The following is a 16,982-nucleotide window of genomic DNA, read 5'->3' on the forward strand; positions in this document are numbered from 1 at the left end:
AACTTCACGAGTGTATGTAAACAGCGCTTTCAGTGCATACAGACTTTCCGCTCTACAGGACACCAATCAAGTTATTGATGCACGTCTACTCGCCCGGGACTAGATCCTTGGTACGTGTTTTGTCGACGACATCGGTGGTTTTCGTCAGTTTTATTATTACATTTTTTTTTTCAAACTACCCGCATTTCAAAATGTCACGGGTCAATTTGACCCAACTGTGCGCTCGCCGGGTTTTTGACAGAACAACCAAATGTCGACCACGACCACTCTGTCAAGATTGTACCTAGCGATAAAGAAGAAGAAGAATATTTAAAAACTAAAAAACACGCTTAATACCCATATCATCGGTGCATTTCAAATATCCTGTTCGCCACCTTGGACGTCTGCTATATTGGGTTTAAGTCACGTGACTATCTTTTTCGTATTCCTTACATCAAACCCTTTCATATGATATCCATATCATGGGGGTGGATTTAAAAATTGGATAAGCTGCCATGCCGGATTTGTAATTACGTTTCTTAGCTAGTCATTTATTGTCATCAGAACTCAGAGCGTGTGCAAAATTTCATCCTAATCGAAGAACGGGATGTGGGTCAAATTAAGATTCCAAGATTTTTTTACATACATAGTTACAAGTGAAGCGTGTTAATAAAAAAAAAGAGATAAGAGAAAAAATATTCTGGTATGTCAACTTAATTTGAAAATTCTTTTACCATTTGAAAGCAATACAAATAACGTAATTTGTGAGTATATGATACTAACAAATAACGTGGCTTCCTAGTGGTAAAAGAACTTTCAAATTAAATTAACATACCACAATAATTTTCCATCCACATTTCTAGGCTATATTTATTTTATCCCCGTGAGAACACGGGGATAAAATATAGCCTAGAATACGCGATATTAATACGCGGGTAAAATCGCGGAGCGTCGAGTAGTTTTAATAACAATTGATTGTCAATGGTCTTATAGCGAAAAGCGTCGACCAACACCTTAAGAAGCTTTCGGATCAAGAGTCGGATACAAAAGGCAGTGATTCTTGAGACGGCGCGTATTGTGAGGAGGTTCCTCACTCTGGCGCCCTGACCACCGGTTGCTTGGGCACTCGAATGTCCCGTTATTTTTTTTTTATAAATTTTTAATAGTGTTTTGTATTTTATATTCATATTGACATTGTTAAAAATTAAAAAAAAAGAACTAGTAAATAAATGGGAGAAAAACTAATTGATTGTATCAAGTATTACGAAACCAGCTAACATTGTCAATGTATAGAAACTCTTGCTAAGGTTACTATCCTGTTAGGTGCTTGAGCTCATAAAAATATAGCACGACTACTTTAAAATATTGGCGCTCTAAACTTTATATTTTATTGATATTTAAAAACAACCGACTTTAGTAATCATGTTAAAAGGATAACATTATTCGTATCGTAATGGTGCGATACGAATAATGTTATCCTTTTAACATGATTACTAAAGTCGGTTCAAACTCTTAAAACTAGATATATATTAAGTCTCTAAATAAAAACTACTCGTAATTAAAAAGCCGTTTAAGCCGTTCTGAAAGAACTACATGAAAGAACACTGGCTAAAAAACCTAAATCTTCATGATATTCTTACATGGCTTGAATAAATACATCATCGGGTTAGCACCGCCTTCAAACAGATCATCAGTTAGTACATAATATGATATATAGAACTTAGAACGATATTATTTTTCGCTTTTTCAGTATGTTTTATGTTTTTAAAGTCGGTTGAAGTTTTTTCATTAAAATTTTTTATAGTTATGATTATGAAGTTCACAAATGACCTTTCAAATCCACCATTGAATTAGTATAGTATGTGACATTTGTGACAACGACATTTGTGATGTGTACATGTATAGTACACATCACAAATGTCGTTATCGATTTGAAAAAATATGTCTAAGTGGGTGCCAAAGTCTATAGATTATAGAACTTAGAATACATTAAAGACCAAGATTTGAATAGATTTTGAGTTACCTATTATGTAGACAAAAGTGGCCTCAAAGGGTTCGTGTAAAGATATTTGTCGCTATGTTGTCAGCCGTTTTCTATAATTTGGCTGACGCTCTTTCGCGCGTCTCAATTCTAACCAAAGAAAGCAAATACACGAATGTGTGTTGTCTTGAATGTGTGTGTCTTAATATTATGCTTGTAAGTCAATATAACAACTATTTTCACTGCAAGTGAGTTATATTAAAATCTATTTTTATTGACCTAGGACCGGGTTAAAATTAGATTTCTTAGCCTAGGTCCAGATTAAAATTAGAATTAAATCCAATATCACGCTTGATGGCACAATTCTTTAATATATTTTATTGACTAAATGCAGCCTGCAGAAAATAGATCTAACCTTTCTAGTTCTTATAAATTTTCTCAAGATATATTTTTATTAGTAAGAGGTAATCTCTGGATCTACAGAACCGATTTCGAAAATTCTTTTACCACTAGAAAGCCACGTTATTTTGTGAGTGTCAAAGGCTATATCTTATCTCCGTATTTTCACGGGAACAGGAACTACGCGGGTGAAACCGCGGGACATCGGTTAGTAGTATTTAGACGCCCCACGGTTACACTCACGTTGTTCCTTCTCCGGTCCATTGTATCCAGAGATTATCCCTTACAATACCACAAACTTTAATCATCATCATTAACAACCCCTAATCGGCTCACTGTTGAGCATAAGTCTCCTCTCAGAATGAAAGAGGTTAGACCTTAGCTTACCATACTGAGCCAATGCGGATTAGTAGACTTCCAGACCTAGAGAATTAAGTAAATTCTCAGGTGTGCAGGTTTTCTCTCGACGTTTCTCCTTCACAGTTTGAGTACACTTGATAATTAATTTCTTAAAATGCACTTAACTGAAAAGTTGAAGCATGCCCCGGGCCGGATTCGAACCTACACCCTATTAGGCAGAGGTCATATCCACTGGGCTATCAAGACAAGTTTTAGGGAAATGGATAAAATCTTTGTAGCGCCCTCTTTGAAAACGCTGGGAAATCATTTGAAAAGTTTTCCTTACTCATCTTTATTCAAACCCTGTTTCTATGTGGAATCCTGGTGTTCGTCACTCTCGGTAGATGTCGTTTCATGCGAAAAGTGCACGTTGTTGTGCAGTGTCGCTATTGTAGCGCTTTTAGTTTTTGACGGCCTCCGTGGCGGATAATATACAAGACGGAGGTCCTAGGTTCGATCCCCGGCTGGGTTGATTGAAGTATTTTTTAATTGGTCCAGATCTGGCTCGTGGGAGGCTAAAGCCGTGACTAGTTACCACCACCGACAAAGGCGTACTGCCAAGCGATGTAGCGTACCGGTACAATGTCGTGAGAAACCGAAAGGGGTGTGTATTTTCATCCTACTCCTAACAAGTTAGCCCGCTTCCATCTTATATTGCATCATCACTTACCATCAGGTGAAATTGTAGTCAAGGGCTAACTTGTAAAGTATAAAAAAAGAATAAAATTAGAGGAGCTTACCAACAAGATAGCAACATATTTTGAAATGAATATTTTGAATTTGAAATTAGAAATGCGAAGGCATTATTACCAAAACTTTTTACGTTGGACGTTAGTTCCAGTTTTGGCCACCGAGTCAGAAAAGTTTGAGGCACTATAACCTCCATTATTTCTATGGATGATAATATGTAAGTAACTTTTTAATTATAATTATAAATTGTAATAATTACATTACATGAACAGCACATGAATTAAATGAAGGGAATGATACCATTGTGCTTGGAATTCCATGCAAGAGGACAGCATAGCAATGGACGTCTATAATAAGATCCCCAAGACTGTGATGGACCTGCCAATGCATAGCTTTAAGCAATGTGTTAAAAAACATTTACTTAGTCGAGGGTACTACAACATTGATGAGTTCCTTAATGATAAAGATGGTTGGAGGCCGTTGGATCAGCTTCCACCTTCACACAGGAAGTAAAACTATAAGAAATATAAACAGTAATTGTTATCAATTGTAAATTATAATACCTACTGTATGACTTTTTCAAAAGAGCAACTGTTGAGTTTCTTGCCGGTATCTTCTCAGCAGAACCTGCCTTCCGAACCGGTGGTAAAATCTTTACAAATAGTCTACTGACGTGTCAAAAGTGCTTGTAAACTGAGCCTACTTGAAATAAATGATTTTTGATTTGATGATGATGAATAGTTTCTTAAAATTAATTAAAATGAAATCAAACAATATTCAGTGCAATGTTTATTTTTACAAAAGATATCAATTATATAACAACATTATTCAATTAAATTAAACATTTTATGAAACTAATAATAATATTTTTTCATGTGATGTAAATTAAATCTAATTATGGCAAAATAATTTATTTATTTACTTTACTCAATTTTTATTCTCAACTTAAAACTAATAGTAACACGGATTTTGTTTATTAATTATACCTTCAAGTTAGGTACTCTGACAAATAATTTTAATAATATATTAACTAAAACAAATCTTATATTTATCCCTAATACTTCTTATTCTATACATATATACATAGTTCGAAGATTTTGACATAGTTACAACAATTAAAGTATTAATTTAGCAAATTAGATATTTCAACCATAACTTAGTATATAATTATTATACTTCATATAAGTCACAGTGACTCGTTGAGCTTTAAAAAATAAACAAGAATATAATATTGGAAATTGATGACTAGAACCACTAGAATTCGTTTAAGGAATAATATTAGTAGATTAACTAACCTAACGATCTAATAATAGTAACCAATAACTAATGTAACGAAATATTCTACGATTCTAAAGAATTCATTAGTTTCACAACTTATTATAGATTGAGAGTCTGTGATGGTCAGACCTGCGTCATTTTTAAAATTCTGAAAGTTTGTCAGTATACCCTACCTCCCAAAGCCAACTCAGTAGTTGCCTACTGTAGTTTATCAAAGACCACGGCCCTGAAAACCTCTCTGCCGCAGTTGGTAGTACTGTGGCTCTCAACAGAGGGGTCCTGGGTTCGATTCCCAGTTTAGGATTTTATAATTTCTAACTCGGCTCAGGTCTGGTCTCAGGCAAAGACGTACCGCCAAGCGATTCTTTGCGTTCCGGTTTGATGCCGCGTAGAAGTATGGGTAGAAACAACTTGATGTGCCTCTTCCGAGTAAGCCGGCTTCCATCTTTGACTGCATTCATCACTTACCATTAGGTGTGATCACTGTCAAGGGCTAACTTGACAAAGAAATTATTGGTACTTATGGGCTTACAATCTTGTGAATATTATAAAATGATGTATGAATGTAAAACAGAGATCAAAAAGCTTAACAGAAATAAGTCATCAAGTCTTTAGCTTAGGTAGTAAGATATTCTTTATCTAATACACTACTTCGTACATACTTAAAATAATAAACATTAAAATTAAACAAATGCACAAATACTCTAATTTAGTGAAATGGATTTTACTTTCAAATAATCGCCGCGTTTTTATTTACTAGCGACGCTCCCGCAGTTTACCCGCTCAGTTTCCGTTCCGTTGAGATTACCCACTGGAATAAAATATAGCCTATTTTACTGGCTGTTTTACAATCGGTCTAGTGGTGTCGCTATGAAAGTGTTACAAAAGAACTAAAACATTTTCGCGTTTGTAAATGAAATTTGCGAAAGGAATCTTATTTCTACTCAATTTAATTGAACGGAGAATAATTTTCATATTGTCCTGACCCATTAATCATGGTGACGTCACATTTAAAATTCTGCGAGCCAGCTCGGACGCAACTTTGACCTTTAAATGACATGTTGTGACACCGAAAGCCATTTACATCAACTCGATCACACTTTTGGCCGTTGAATGAGGTGTGATCACTTCTTTGGCCTTTGCAGGACATTCTGTCACACCTGTGGCCTGTGAATGACATCCTGTCACAATTGTGGCCTCTTGATAATGGCATATGAATACAGTTATAGCTTTTTAGTGACATGTTGTAATTGCAGGTTGGGCCTTTGTCGAAGGATTGGTCGAATTTCCTCTTGGATGTGGTGAGACGGGTCAGTGTAGACGATGTCTCGTGCTTTGGAGCCGTTGAGCAGCAGAAAGCACGTCGAAACTCGCGACGATATTTACCTGAAAGCAAGTTACCCAAGATTTATTAAATACCTACTACGCTACTACGGCATTGCGCAAGTTTGTACAAAATTGGTTTTGGATTTTTTGGATTTCATATTTGAGACATAACTTACTAAAATTCTTCATTAAAATCATTGCAATTTTTCCTTCTTTTCCAATGAATATTTTCTCCATTATAAAAATCTTCTCGGACAGTATTTGAGCCCACTGCTTTTGTTATGGCCTTGGCTGAATTTGTTGTGGCCTCTTCTCGGACCAAGGCGCATTTGGCCTTTTGCATTTGGCAACCCTTGTCATTTTAATTTTAAATTTTAGAGTTTAATTACCACCATTAAATCTAGACATCCGTAACAGTCAAAATACATACTACGGGAAGTATGTAACTACATATTATTTTCAGGCTGTGGTGGCAAAGCTTTCTTAACTAGTGCCTATCGAAAGCTAAGGGGTTGCTATCAAATTTGGATTCAAGGTTATTTTGAACATGTACCTGCTCGACGATGCATACAGTACATTTTATTTTAAAGCCAACACTATCAAAATTTATTATAAATTATGTATTTCACAACATATCATATCATGTCATATCCGTCGCGGACTACTGTTTCTTACAGTATTGTTTCTTTATAAAGTGTTATTCAAAATATATTAACTACTAGTGGACGCCCGCGACTTCGTCCGCGTGAAACCCTACTACTACCCTACCATACAGGGGATGATTAGGGACTCAATGCTACCTTACTCCTACCCTACCCCTACCAAACCCTACCCCTACCCTACCCTACCAAGTGACGGAAGCTTAAAAAATGGTGTAACTTCTCCCGTTTTCCCAACATTTCCCTTCACTACTCTGCTCCTATTGATCGTAGCGTGCTGAAAAGTATACTACAACCTGTCCAGGAGTATGAAGAACAATTGTACCAAGTTTCGCTAAAATCCGTCGAGTAGTTTTTGTTTCTATAACGAACATACAGAAAGACAGACAGACAAAAATTGTACTGATTGCATTTTCGGCATCAGTATCGATCACTAATCACCCCCTGATAATTATTTTGGGAATATATTGCATGTACAGAATTAACCTCTCTACAGATTTATTATAAGTATAGATATCTAATTGTTCTAAGTTTATTAATCGAATGTATTTTCAAAAATTTAAGAACAAGTTAATTATAATTATTATTAGGTGTGTAATTACTTTTATTTTAATACCTTCATTTCTAATTTGTTTGTTGGTAAGCAGTGCCCAGTTTAGTATAATACAAGCTGACGCCGCGCCGTTTCACCCGCTTGGTTCCCGTTCCAGTAGGAATACTGGGATAATATATAGCCTATAGCCTTCCTCGATAAATGGGCTATTTAACAGTGATACAATTTTTCAAATCGGACCAATAGTTCCTGAGATTAGCGCGTTCAAGCAAACAAACAAACAAGTTTTAGTTTTTTATTGAAATAATATATAAAATATTAACTTACCACTCATAAAGTTGTAAATCAGCGGGTTGATGGCTGAGTTGGCGTAGCACAAAACGTGAGACAACAGAGCCAGGCAGGTGATCAAATCGTTCTGTTCCATGTCTAGGACATATCTGAAATTAAATTATACAAAATAGATAAGAATAAGAATATAACGATTTAGGTTTTCTTAACTGGTCCAGGTCTGGCTGGTGGGAGGATTCGGCCATGGCTAATTACCATTCTACCGGCAAGCTATTTAGCGTTCCAGTACGATGTCGTGTAGAAACCGAAAGGGTAGTTCATCCTCCTAACAAATTAATCTGCTTCCATCTTACATCGTCAGTTACCATCAGGTGAGAGTTGTAATCAAATTCTAACTTGTAAAGAATAAAAACAACAAAAGATTAAGAATACTAATATTAACTCAAAACTAGTATTCTAAATAAGTTTGTTGAGTTTTCACGCCTAAACCACTAAATAAGTTTATTTTATTTTGACCAATGAAAACTGCATTATCAGCGAGTATTATAGATTATTTAGTAATATACATTTCCACTCTCGTGGGAGCAGTGGCGTGCATTACATGCATTAAAGCACTGCATATTCTAAAAATGTTTTGTTTAATGCTAATCCAATGCTCATTTACCCAGTTTGGTTAAATTGTCTTATTAGTGCATCCCTGACCAAAAGCCTTATGCACGCCACTACATGGGAGTGGCGGAGGGCATTCAAAAAGGAATGAAAACCAGTAAATAATGGTACCTAATATATAAAAAATTGCTAATTTCATGACCGCACTGCTCCGAAACCGCTTGATTGATTTTAATGATTTTATTTGTATTTAAGTAAAGTATTTTTAACTATTTTCCCAACCTTCCATTTTTTTATGTTAGTAAGTAATTTACGTGGAAGAACAAGGTTTGCCTAAAAACTTAAATTGCATATTTAATTAATTTGCTTAAAATGTCATCTATTGTATTACAAGTAAGAACATTATAATTACGTATAGGAATGACATAAAGAACAAACTGTTATTGAATATTAATTTCTCAGTATACTTTGATCTCGATAGTAGGTGCGAAAATGGATAGGTAAATATAGAAAACAAACAAACTTGTTATTTTCACGATGTACAGTTGAGGTCAGAGAGTTGAAACTTTGCAAATTATAACTCGCAATTAATATACGTTTGATGGATTTTTTAATAATAAAGATGCTCGTTTTAGCTTATATGCTAGCAAACGCCCCGCAATTTCACCCACATAGTTTCTGTTACCGAGAGAATATGACACTCCTATAGTTCTTCTTGAGTGTCTACTTAAACTGCACTTTTTATCATTGTACCCATTGAGTTTTCGAGTTATGAAGAATTCCATCTCTAAAGGGTTGAACAGAGTTTTGACAGCCTCCATTGGCGCAGTGGTATGCGCGGCAGATTGAGATTTTCTTAATTAGTCCTGGTCTGTCTGGTAGGAGGCTTCGGCCGTAGCTAGTTACCACCCTACCGACAAAGACGTACCGCCAAGCGATTCAGCGTTCCGGTACGATGTCGTGTAGAAACCGAAAAGGGGTATGGATTTTTATCATCCTCCTCCGAACAAGTTAGTCCGCTTCCATCTTAGACTGCATCATCACTTACCATCAGGTGAGATTGTAATCAAGGGCTAACTTGTAAAGAATAAAAAAAAATTGTGTGTAAAAATAAATCAGCAAGCCTAAGAAGAAATTGTATATACAACGGATTAATTATGAGTTTGTGAGGTTTTAGGGGGATAATCTCTGGATCTACTGAACCGAAAATTCAAAAACTCTTTTACCAATAGAAAGTCGCTTTATTTGTGAGTGTCATAGGCTATATCATCATCATCATCATTATCAACCCATATTCGGCTCACTGCTGAGCTCGAGTCTCTTCTCAGAATGAGAGGCGTCAGGCCAATATTCCACCACGCTAGCCCAATACGGATTGGCAGACTTCACACACGCAGAGAATTAAGAAAATTCTCTGGTATGCAGGTTTTTCACGATGTTTTTCCTTCACACAATTGAAAAGTTGGAGGTGCATGCCCCGTACGTAGGCAGAGGTCATATCCACTGGGATATCACGGCTATATTATATCCCCGTATTCTTACAGGAACGGGAACTAAATGGATGAAACCGCCGTCTTCCAGTAATATATAACTAAGTGAAAGATGAATGCTAATTAATCATTCTGTAGCGACAACGAGGCATCTAATTTCACGATCGACTTGTATTTCGTCCCAAGTTTCAAGGTTCCCATTTTATCACGAATTACACATACAAGGTCTATTTATCTTACTCAAGTCTGAATCGGGGGACACGTTGTGTAACTGACAGACGAGATTGTCTCATGTACGGGGCAACGTGTTTTAATAATAGTAGTGTGAAATTTTGCCTTGTTGATCCAGTGGTGTGTGGCTTTGGACCGTGAGATCTTGGGCTTGAAGCCTGGGTGGGAATGAAAAACTGGGTGGGATTGAAAAACTAACCTTTTTTTCTACTTCTTCAGTAAAAATTCTCAGCTCGGAGTTGATAATATTCATTACCACACAGGTAAATTTTATTTAAATATGTGGTTCCTTATCATTACAAAAATTCAAGCTTCCTTAAGAGAGACAAAATCTAGGAGGTCACGCTGATAAAAAATCGAAGAGGCCATGCACAACGTCAATTGTATATTATTTACCAAGTTTTGTTGATTATTTAATTTCCTTTATTATGGTTGTATAAAAAGTATTGTATGCCACTGCACGTAATTAACCACTGTAGCACTCATGGTGTCTATTATTCAATTCGTGCTAAAATAGCCCTCATTAAAGGGCAGTGGCCTAAGTAACTACTTCAGTGACTGCTTGTGACAACTTATTCATAAAAATTATCATATCCTAAATGGCCATAGTACCGTAGCGTTAAATTGCTAGGCACAGGACAAGACAAATTAGGAATGAAACCCACGCAATTTTTACTAGTGACAGAATATCGGATTAAAAAGTAGGTATATATAGCATAGCAATGATATTAAATACTGTTAGATGTGTTACTAGGCGCATGAAAATTAGGTGCTCAGAAGAGAAAAAATATACACAACTCAATGTTAGTTGCGGTCAACAATGAACGTTATTTAAACAAATAATACTTAAATAACGTCTACAATCTCGAGTTGTATGTTTAGGAAGTGTAAACTATATATACATAAATATACAGGAAGAAAATTATTTTAGTGCGGATATTTTTATATTTTGTACATAAACAAAATTTAATGATCACGTATTTTTTCTTTTTTTTTTTAACTCAAAAATAACAAAATTATCGTTAGCTAAAGTTATTTACTTTTGAACAGAATTTTAGGGTCACCCTATTGTGCGTTTATTTTATTTTCGTTTGATACCTAAAGAACGTCACCAGATCACTTTTAAGCTGAATATATCTTGTTTAGTAATAATATGTACATTATTTTGTTATTTTAGAGACATAAATTAAAAAAAAAAATTACATAAAATGTATCGAACTGTTTGTAGATTTATATTCTATTAATGATACAGAACCACGAAAAAAAATATCCGCACTAAAGACCGAATCACCCTGTATAATGGAATTAGCCGACGCCCGCGACTTTGTCCGCGTGAAACTCGATGTAAACTTTCCCTATCCTACCCCTGCCCTACCCCTACCCTACTCCTACCTACCCCTACTATAATTTTCTGGTTGATTTTTTACATCTTGTGTCCGAAAAATACAAATATCTTACGGAACCCTATTTTTTTCCAAAATAAAATTTAGCCAATGTTACTTGTGGTTAATGTAGCTTTCGAATGGTGAAAGAATTTGTAAAATCAGTCCAGTAGTTTTTGAGCCTATTCATTACAATCAAACACACAAACAAACAAACAAACAAACAAACAAACAAACAAACAAACAAACAAACAAACAAACATACAAACAAAGATTTCCTCTTTATAATATTAGTATAGATTAAAGACAAATTGTGCTTGTGTGCGCTTAGTGTATTAATGGTAGTTTGGCCAGGAGTTTTTGAGGCAATCTACTCACAATATAGTTTTTAACGTACTAAAGATATAAAAAACTCTTCATCCATTAAACAGATGGGTGAAGGTCGTTTCATATATATAAATATTATCCGTTTATATAATATTATCCGTATATCTATTAGTCGTTTCTAATAGATAAACGGATCTTAGACTATAAGCATTGACCTATATTATGTTATGACCCTAATAACATAATCCACCGAATCGTCACTAAGATCCCAAATTTGTTCAGTCAACACTGATTCTATTAACTCTGATGTGTGAACTGCAATCTTTGGATTTCCCTCGAGTCATGTGTGGCCTGGGAATTAGTAATTATTAACCAAACATCCTCCTACGTTGATTACTTACTAAGGTCATTACACTTTTATACCAATATGCTGCCTTCAACAAATTATTCTCTTTGATCTGCTTAGGGGTTAACCTTTAATTAAACTCAGGCTTTGGTTGTAAGATTTTATGGTAATACTTTTTGTGTATTTAGGAGGGAAAATGGAAATGAACGCATTTAAGCTAATGGACTGAGAGCTTGCGATAGCCTGTCATACCGTTTTTTTTTATTCTATGACAAGTTAACCCTTGACTGCGGTCTCACCTGATGATAAATGACGATGCTGTCTAAGTAGGAAGGAGACTGACTTTCTTGGAAGAGGTACAAGTTTATTCTACCCACACCTCATTTGATTTCTACACGGCATTGTACCGGAACGCTAAATCACTTGGCGGTACGTCTTTGCCTGTAGGGTGGTAACTAGCTACGACTGAAGTTTACCACCAGACCAGACCTGAACCAATTTAGAAAAGATTAATTCCTAAGTTAACCCCTGCTGGGAATCGAACACAGGACCTCTGTATTGAAAACCGTCAGAGAGGTCGTCAAAACCTCATTTTATGAAGGCTAAAAACGATGTCAGATCATTTTTTAATAACGCTTGAGTTTACTTTTACTTCGAATTTGATGTTAAAATGACGTCAAATCCAATATCATGTCTCTGAAAACCAATCAGTCGTCTATTTTATTCTCTGTCTACGTTAAAACCAAATTACTTCCGAAAATTCTAATAAATTGTAAAATCGATTTTCAATCCCGCGAAGGCCTTACGCGCAGTCAACGTGTCAACATCGCTATAAACTGGATTTGCAAATTCAATTTGATTTATATTGGATCGCCACAAGCTTCCTTTAAGATTTTAAAAAGTCAAGTTAAAAAGAAATCAATATTTTGCTTGCAACACATTTAAAATAAATATAAATCATCATAAAATGACATAAATCTCTCAGTATGGTTTTAGAGCTGGTGGAAACTTTCGGGGTAGTTGCCTGTACCCTCTAATAACTTATCCCATTACAGAACTGGAGACCTGGCAGGAGAGTAGTGAGTTTTAATTTTACAAACAACGTGTACACACGTCTTCTACTTACTATTTACAGACTTCTTGATTTAGCGTTTTGGTACGATGCCGCGTAGAAACCGTCAGATGTATGGGAAAAATAAATTTGTATTTGTTAAAATTAATCCCGCTTACATCTTAGACAGCTTTGTCACTTATCATCAGATGTGATTGCAGTCAAGGGTTAACTTGTCATAGAATAAATAACAAACGAAATTAAGCTTCAACACATCAGATAGTTCCTATAAATGCATCCTCCTTCCTACAAAGGTTTATTTCGTATTCATCTCATTTTTAGTCCTTCCTCTTGGATGTGAAAACATTCTTCTAGTAATGTATAGTATACGACAAGCTTCTAGTCCATTCTGATACCGCAACACACCAAATTGCGCTGCTATTATAATGCCGCTGAGTTATGATTTCCTATACTAAAGTTTTTTTCAGATAGCAAAGTTACGGTGATAGTTCGTTTCACTCTTGAAAGTTTGCCACGATTCACGATAATAAATAAATAAATAAATGTACTTAAACAATACACATCACTATCTAGCCCCAAAGTAAGCATACAGAGTAGCTTGTGTTATGGGTACTAAGATAGTTGATATTATAATATTCATATACATTTATATACTACATATAAATACTTATATAATGTATAATTACACACAGACACTGGAAAAAAGCCCATGTTCATCACACGAATATTTTCCAGTTGTGGGAATCGAACCCACGGCCGTAGGTGCAAAAAGGGTCACTGCTCACTGCGCCACGCGGCCGTCATAATAGTACGTATCATAAGGCAACTGTCACCGTACCCGTGCCACCTGTAAAACACTTTGCAAACTAATGCAGCTTTACTATTTGTGTTCAGAGTGGACTCGAAGTTTGGTGTATACTATAGGTGTCCAAAGGTAAACTTACCTAAGTACCGATAAAAGATGAACGGGAAAATAGCAGACGGCGAACATAATGACAACTGCCACAAGCATCTTAGCTGCCTTTCTACGTGAACGAAGTTGAGCTGAAAAAAAAATAACAATGTATTAAATACAAGGAGATGTTACTTTCCGACTGTTGACAAATCATCATTATCAATCCATATTCGGCTCACTGCTGAGCTCAAGTCTTCTCTCAAAATGAGACAGGTTAGGCCAAATAGTCCACCACGCTGGCCCAATGCGGATTGGCAAACTTCACACACGCAGGGAATTAAGAATATTGTCAGGTGTCCAGGTTTCCTCACAACTTTTCTCCTTCCCCGTTTGAGACACGTGATATTTAATTTCTTAAAATACACATAACTATAAAGTTGGAGGTGCATGATCCGAACCAGATTCGAACCTACACTCTTCCGAGTCGGAGGCTAAGACCTACAATATAATAAGTAGTAAGTATTATTAAATAAGTACCTAATAATAGTATATAGGTACCTATATATTTTTAGAAATTAAAGTTCATATCAGGCAATACTCCAAAGTTTTACCTCTGTTAGTTACAGATCGATGTCCGCACAAAACATACCTAAACAAACTTTAAACTAACAACACCCTCGGAAAGTACCGGTAGTACAAGTTCCAAACTAATGTTTAGTTTATTACATAACAAAGGCCCCACCACGTCTGTCAATCTGAAAACTGATTGACTGCTGAACGAATTTTCATACGATTTTAACTAACGACAGTGATTTATGAGGAAGATTTACGCATCTCATTGTTTTTTATTTATCTTTTTTTGCGCATCTAATGAACTATCGGACACTCATGAGAAATTCAGTGAATAATTACCCAACAGTGAATAGCAACCCTTCTAGCAAAATTAGATGCAAATATCATAAAGACTAATTTTGCTAGAAGGGTAATAACATGAACAAGGAAAACCCAAGTCAGACGTGAAGTAAGATAGTTGACGTAAATCCAAACTTTTTTGATATTACTTAATTAGCTGATAGTATACCTAATTGAATTTAAACTATCGTGAGTGTTATTCATATTAATTGATTATGAAACACGGCTTAAACTCAAGTGATATTAGGTCGGAGTATGCCCGACTAGTTTCGAACCCATACGGGGCCCTTAGTCATGTACTGGTTCTTGCATCGCGGTTTGGATCGTGCCGCGATGCAAGAACCAGCTCATGACTAAGGGCCCCGTATGGGTTCGAAACTAGTCGGGCATACTTCGACGTAATATCACATGAGTTTTAGCCGCGTTTCATAATCAATTAATACCTAATTGAGGTCATTTATGAAATTATCGACAAGTAGGTATCTCTATGGATGGTGTACGTCCTTTGTAGTCAGTAATTCTGATGTTGCAGCTACGTAGAAATCACTCAACCTTAGCTTAATAGACCTCAACATCAACATCCATTACGCAACTCGATATCTACAGCATCCAATATATCATTCGCATCTGAACGATGTAGTAATCTCTTGAGGAACTTCCGGTTTTGGGGTGAAAAGTATGTAGAGAGTTTTCAGATCTGGGTGACATTTTCACATGAATTCGACAGTTTTTCGGTAAACATCAGAGAAGAATAATTTATTATTATTAATCATTAAATCTGTTTTTTTTTGTGAGGGCTGTGATGCAACTTTGAAGATGAATTTACATACAAATTACGATCGTGTGAATTGTTTTTATGCTTACTCTGCTCAGCTGATGCCAACTTCATAGTTTCTGCTTGGCCAGGTATCTTCTCTGAACTCCACAACACTCTCACAATCTGATGGTATGCCACCGTCATCAGAAGGAGTGGTATCCTGAAACAAAACTTATTTAAAGAAACATATAATTTTTTACTGAACACATGAATGGCTAGCAGGTTGTTCATGACATTTTTGTATTGCCAGTGGAAGCTCCGTTGTTGCACTCGCATTTCTCTTTCATCTAACTCCAGGCACAGAATACATTATGTACAAGTACAGAAGATTCACTCCGCAACGTCCATACTTATCTAGTCCATATTTATTAGCCGACGCCTTGCGGTTTTTAAGGCGCAGTTCTCGTTTTCGTGCAAAGACAGGGATAAAATATAGCCTTCGCTACTCACAAATAACAGCAGTGTAGTGGTAAAAGAAATTTCAAAATCGGTTCAGTAAACCTAGAAGATTACCCCACAATGTTTCATCATCATCATCATGTCAGCCGATGGACGTCCACTGCAGGACAAAGGCCTTTTGTAGCGACTTCCAAACATCACGATAATGACCCGCCTGCATCCAGCGAATACCGCTTAATGTCGTCAGTCCACCTGGTGGGGGATCGACCAACACTGCGCTTTATGGTGCGGCGCCTCCATTCCAGCACCTTGGGACCCCAACTTGGGCCATTGGCTCTTCGAACTATGTGTCCCGCACATTGCTACTTCAGCTTATCTACGAGTATATTAGATTAATCGCCGTGACTGAAAGTCATCGTGGAAATGCATTATTTTACTTACGTGTAAATGAACACAACTTTGATAATGTGCCACACAAGATCGTTGGTCGGTGACCAGGTCGCAGTGCATTGCACCAAGTATTCCAAGTCGAATCGTAAAGGTACCATTTTCTCTGTGGTCAGTACTACTAATTCTGGAGCATCTGGAAATTTATCAGATCTTTTACAAGATGTGGAAATGTTAAAGCGTTCTTTAGACATGGTTTTTGTGGATTTTGGTTTTATTTCCTACGCCCGTTTACTATCAGTACCAGTGGTAACTCAGTTTTTGGGTAATCTACCTTACATAATAGCATAAAAATGCATTTAGTAGTTTCAAAGATTAATGTGTGAATAAACTTAATATGCATGATTGATTACCGCTACAATTGCTATGAAATTTCATTTTATTGGTTAAAATTTAATTCGGTTCTACAATAACGAAAAATAAGTTTATTTACTTATTTATGCGGACGACAATTCAGATCCAATCCGACAATGAAACCAAGACATGTGTTGCACAACCTG

At 36.0% G+C, this 16,982-nt stretch overlaps 1 protein-coding gene across 1 annotated transcript in view; it reads right to left on the reverse strand.

Annotated features, from left to right (window-relative positions):
- Nucleotides 1–5,290: 5,290 nt before the first annotated feature.
- Nucleotides 5,291–16,982, reverse strand: part of LOC112045299 (orexin/Hypocretin receptor type 1-like) — a 53,157-nt gene continuing 41,465 nt past the window's right edge. Inside the window, exons 4-8 of the mRNA XM_052888092.1 lie at nucleotides 16,477–16,618; nucleotides 15,684–15,796; nucleotides 13,957–14,056; nucleotides 7,592–7,704; nucleotides 5,291–6,112 (exon numbers count right to left, since the gene is read on the reverse strand). Of these exons, the coding sequence (XP_052744052.1) occupies nucleotides 5,676–6,112; nucleotides 7,592–7,704; nucleotides 13,957–14,056; nucleotides 15,684–15,796; nucleotides 16,477–16,618 (905 nt within the window). The 3' untranslated portion in view covers nucleotides 5,291–5,675. The remainder of the gene's footprint in view (nucleotides 6,113–7,591; nucleotides 7,705–13,956; nucleotides 14,057–15,683; nucleotides 15,797–16,476; nucleotides 16,619–16,982) is intronic.

This window comes from Bicyclus anynana, chromosome 2 (assembly GCF_947172395.1).
Source record: "Bicyclus anynana chromosome 2, ilBicAnyn1.1, whole genome shotgun sequence".
Taxonomy (NCBI): domain Eukaryota; kingdom Metazoa; phylum Arthropoda; class Insecta; order Lepidoptera; family Nymphalidae; genus Bicyclus; species Bicyclus anynana.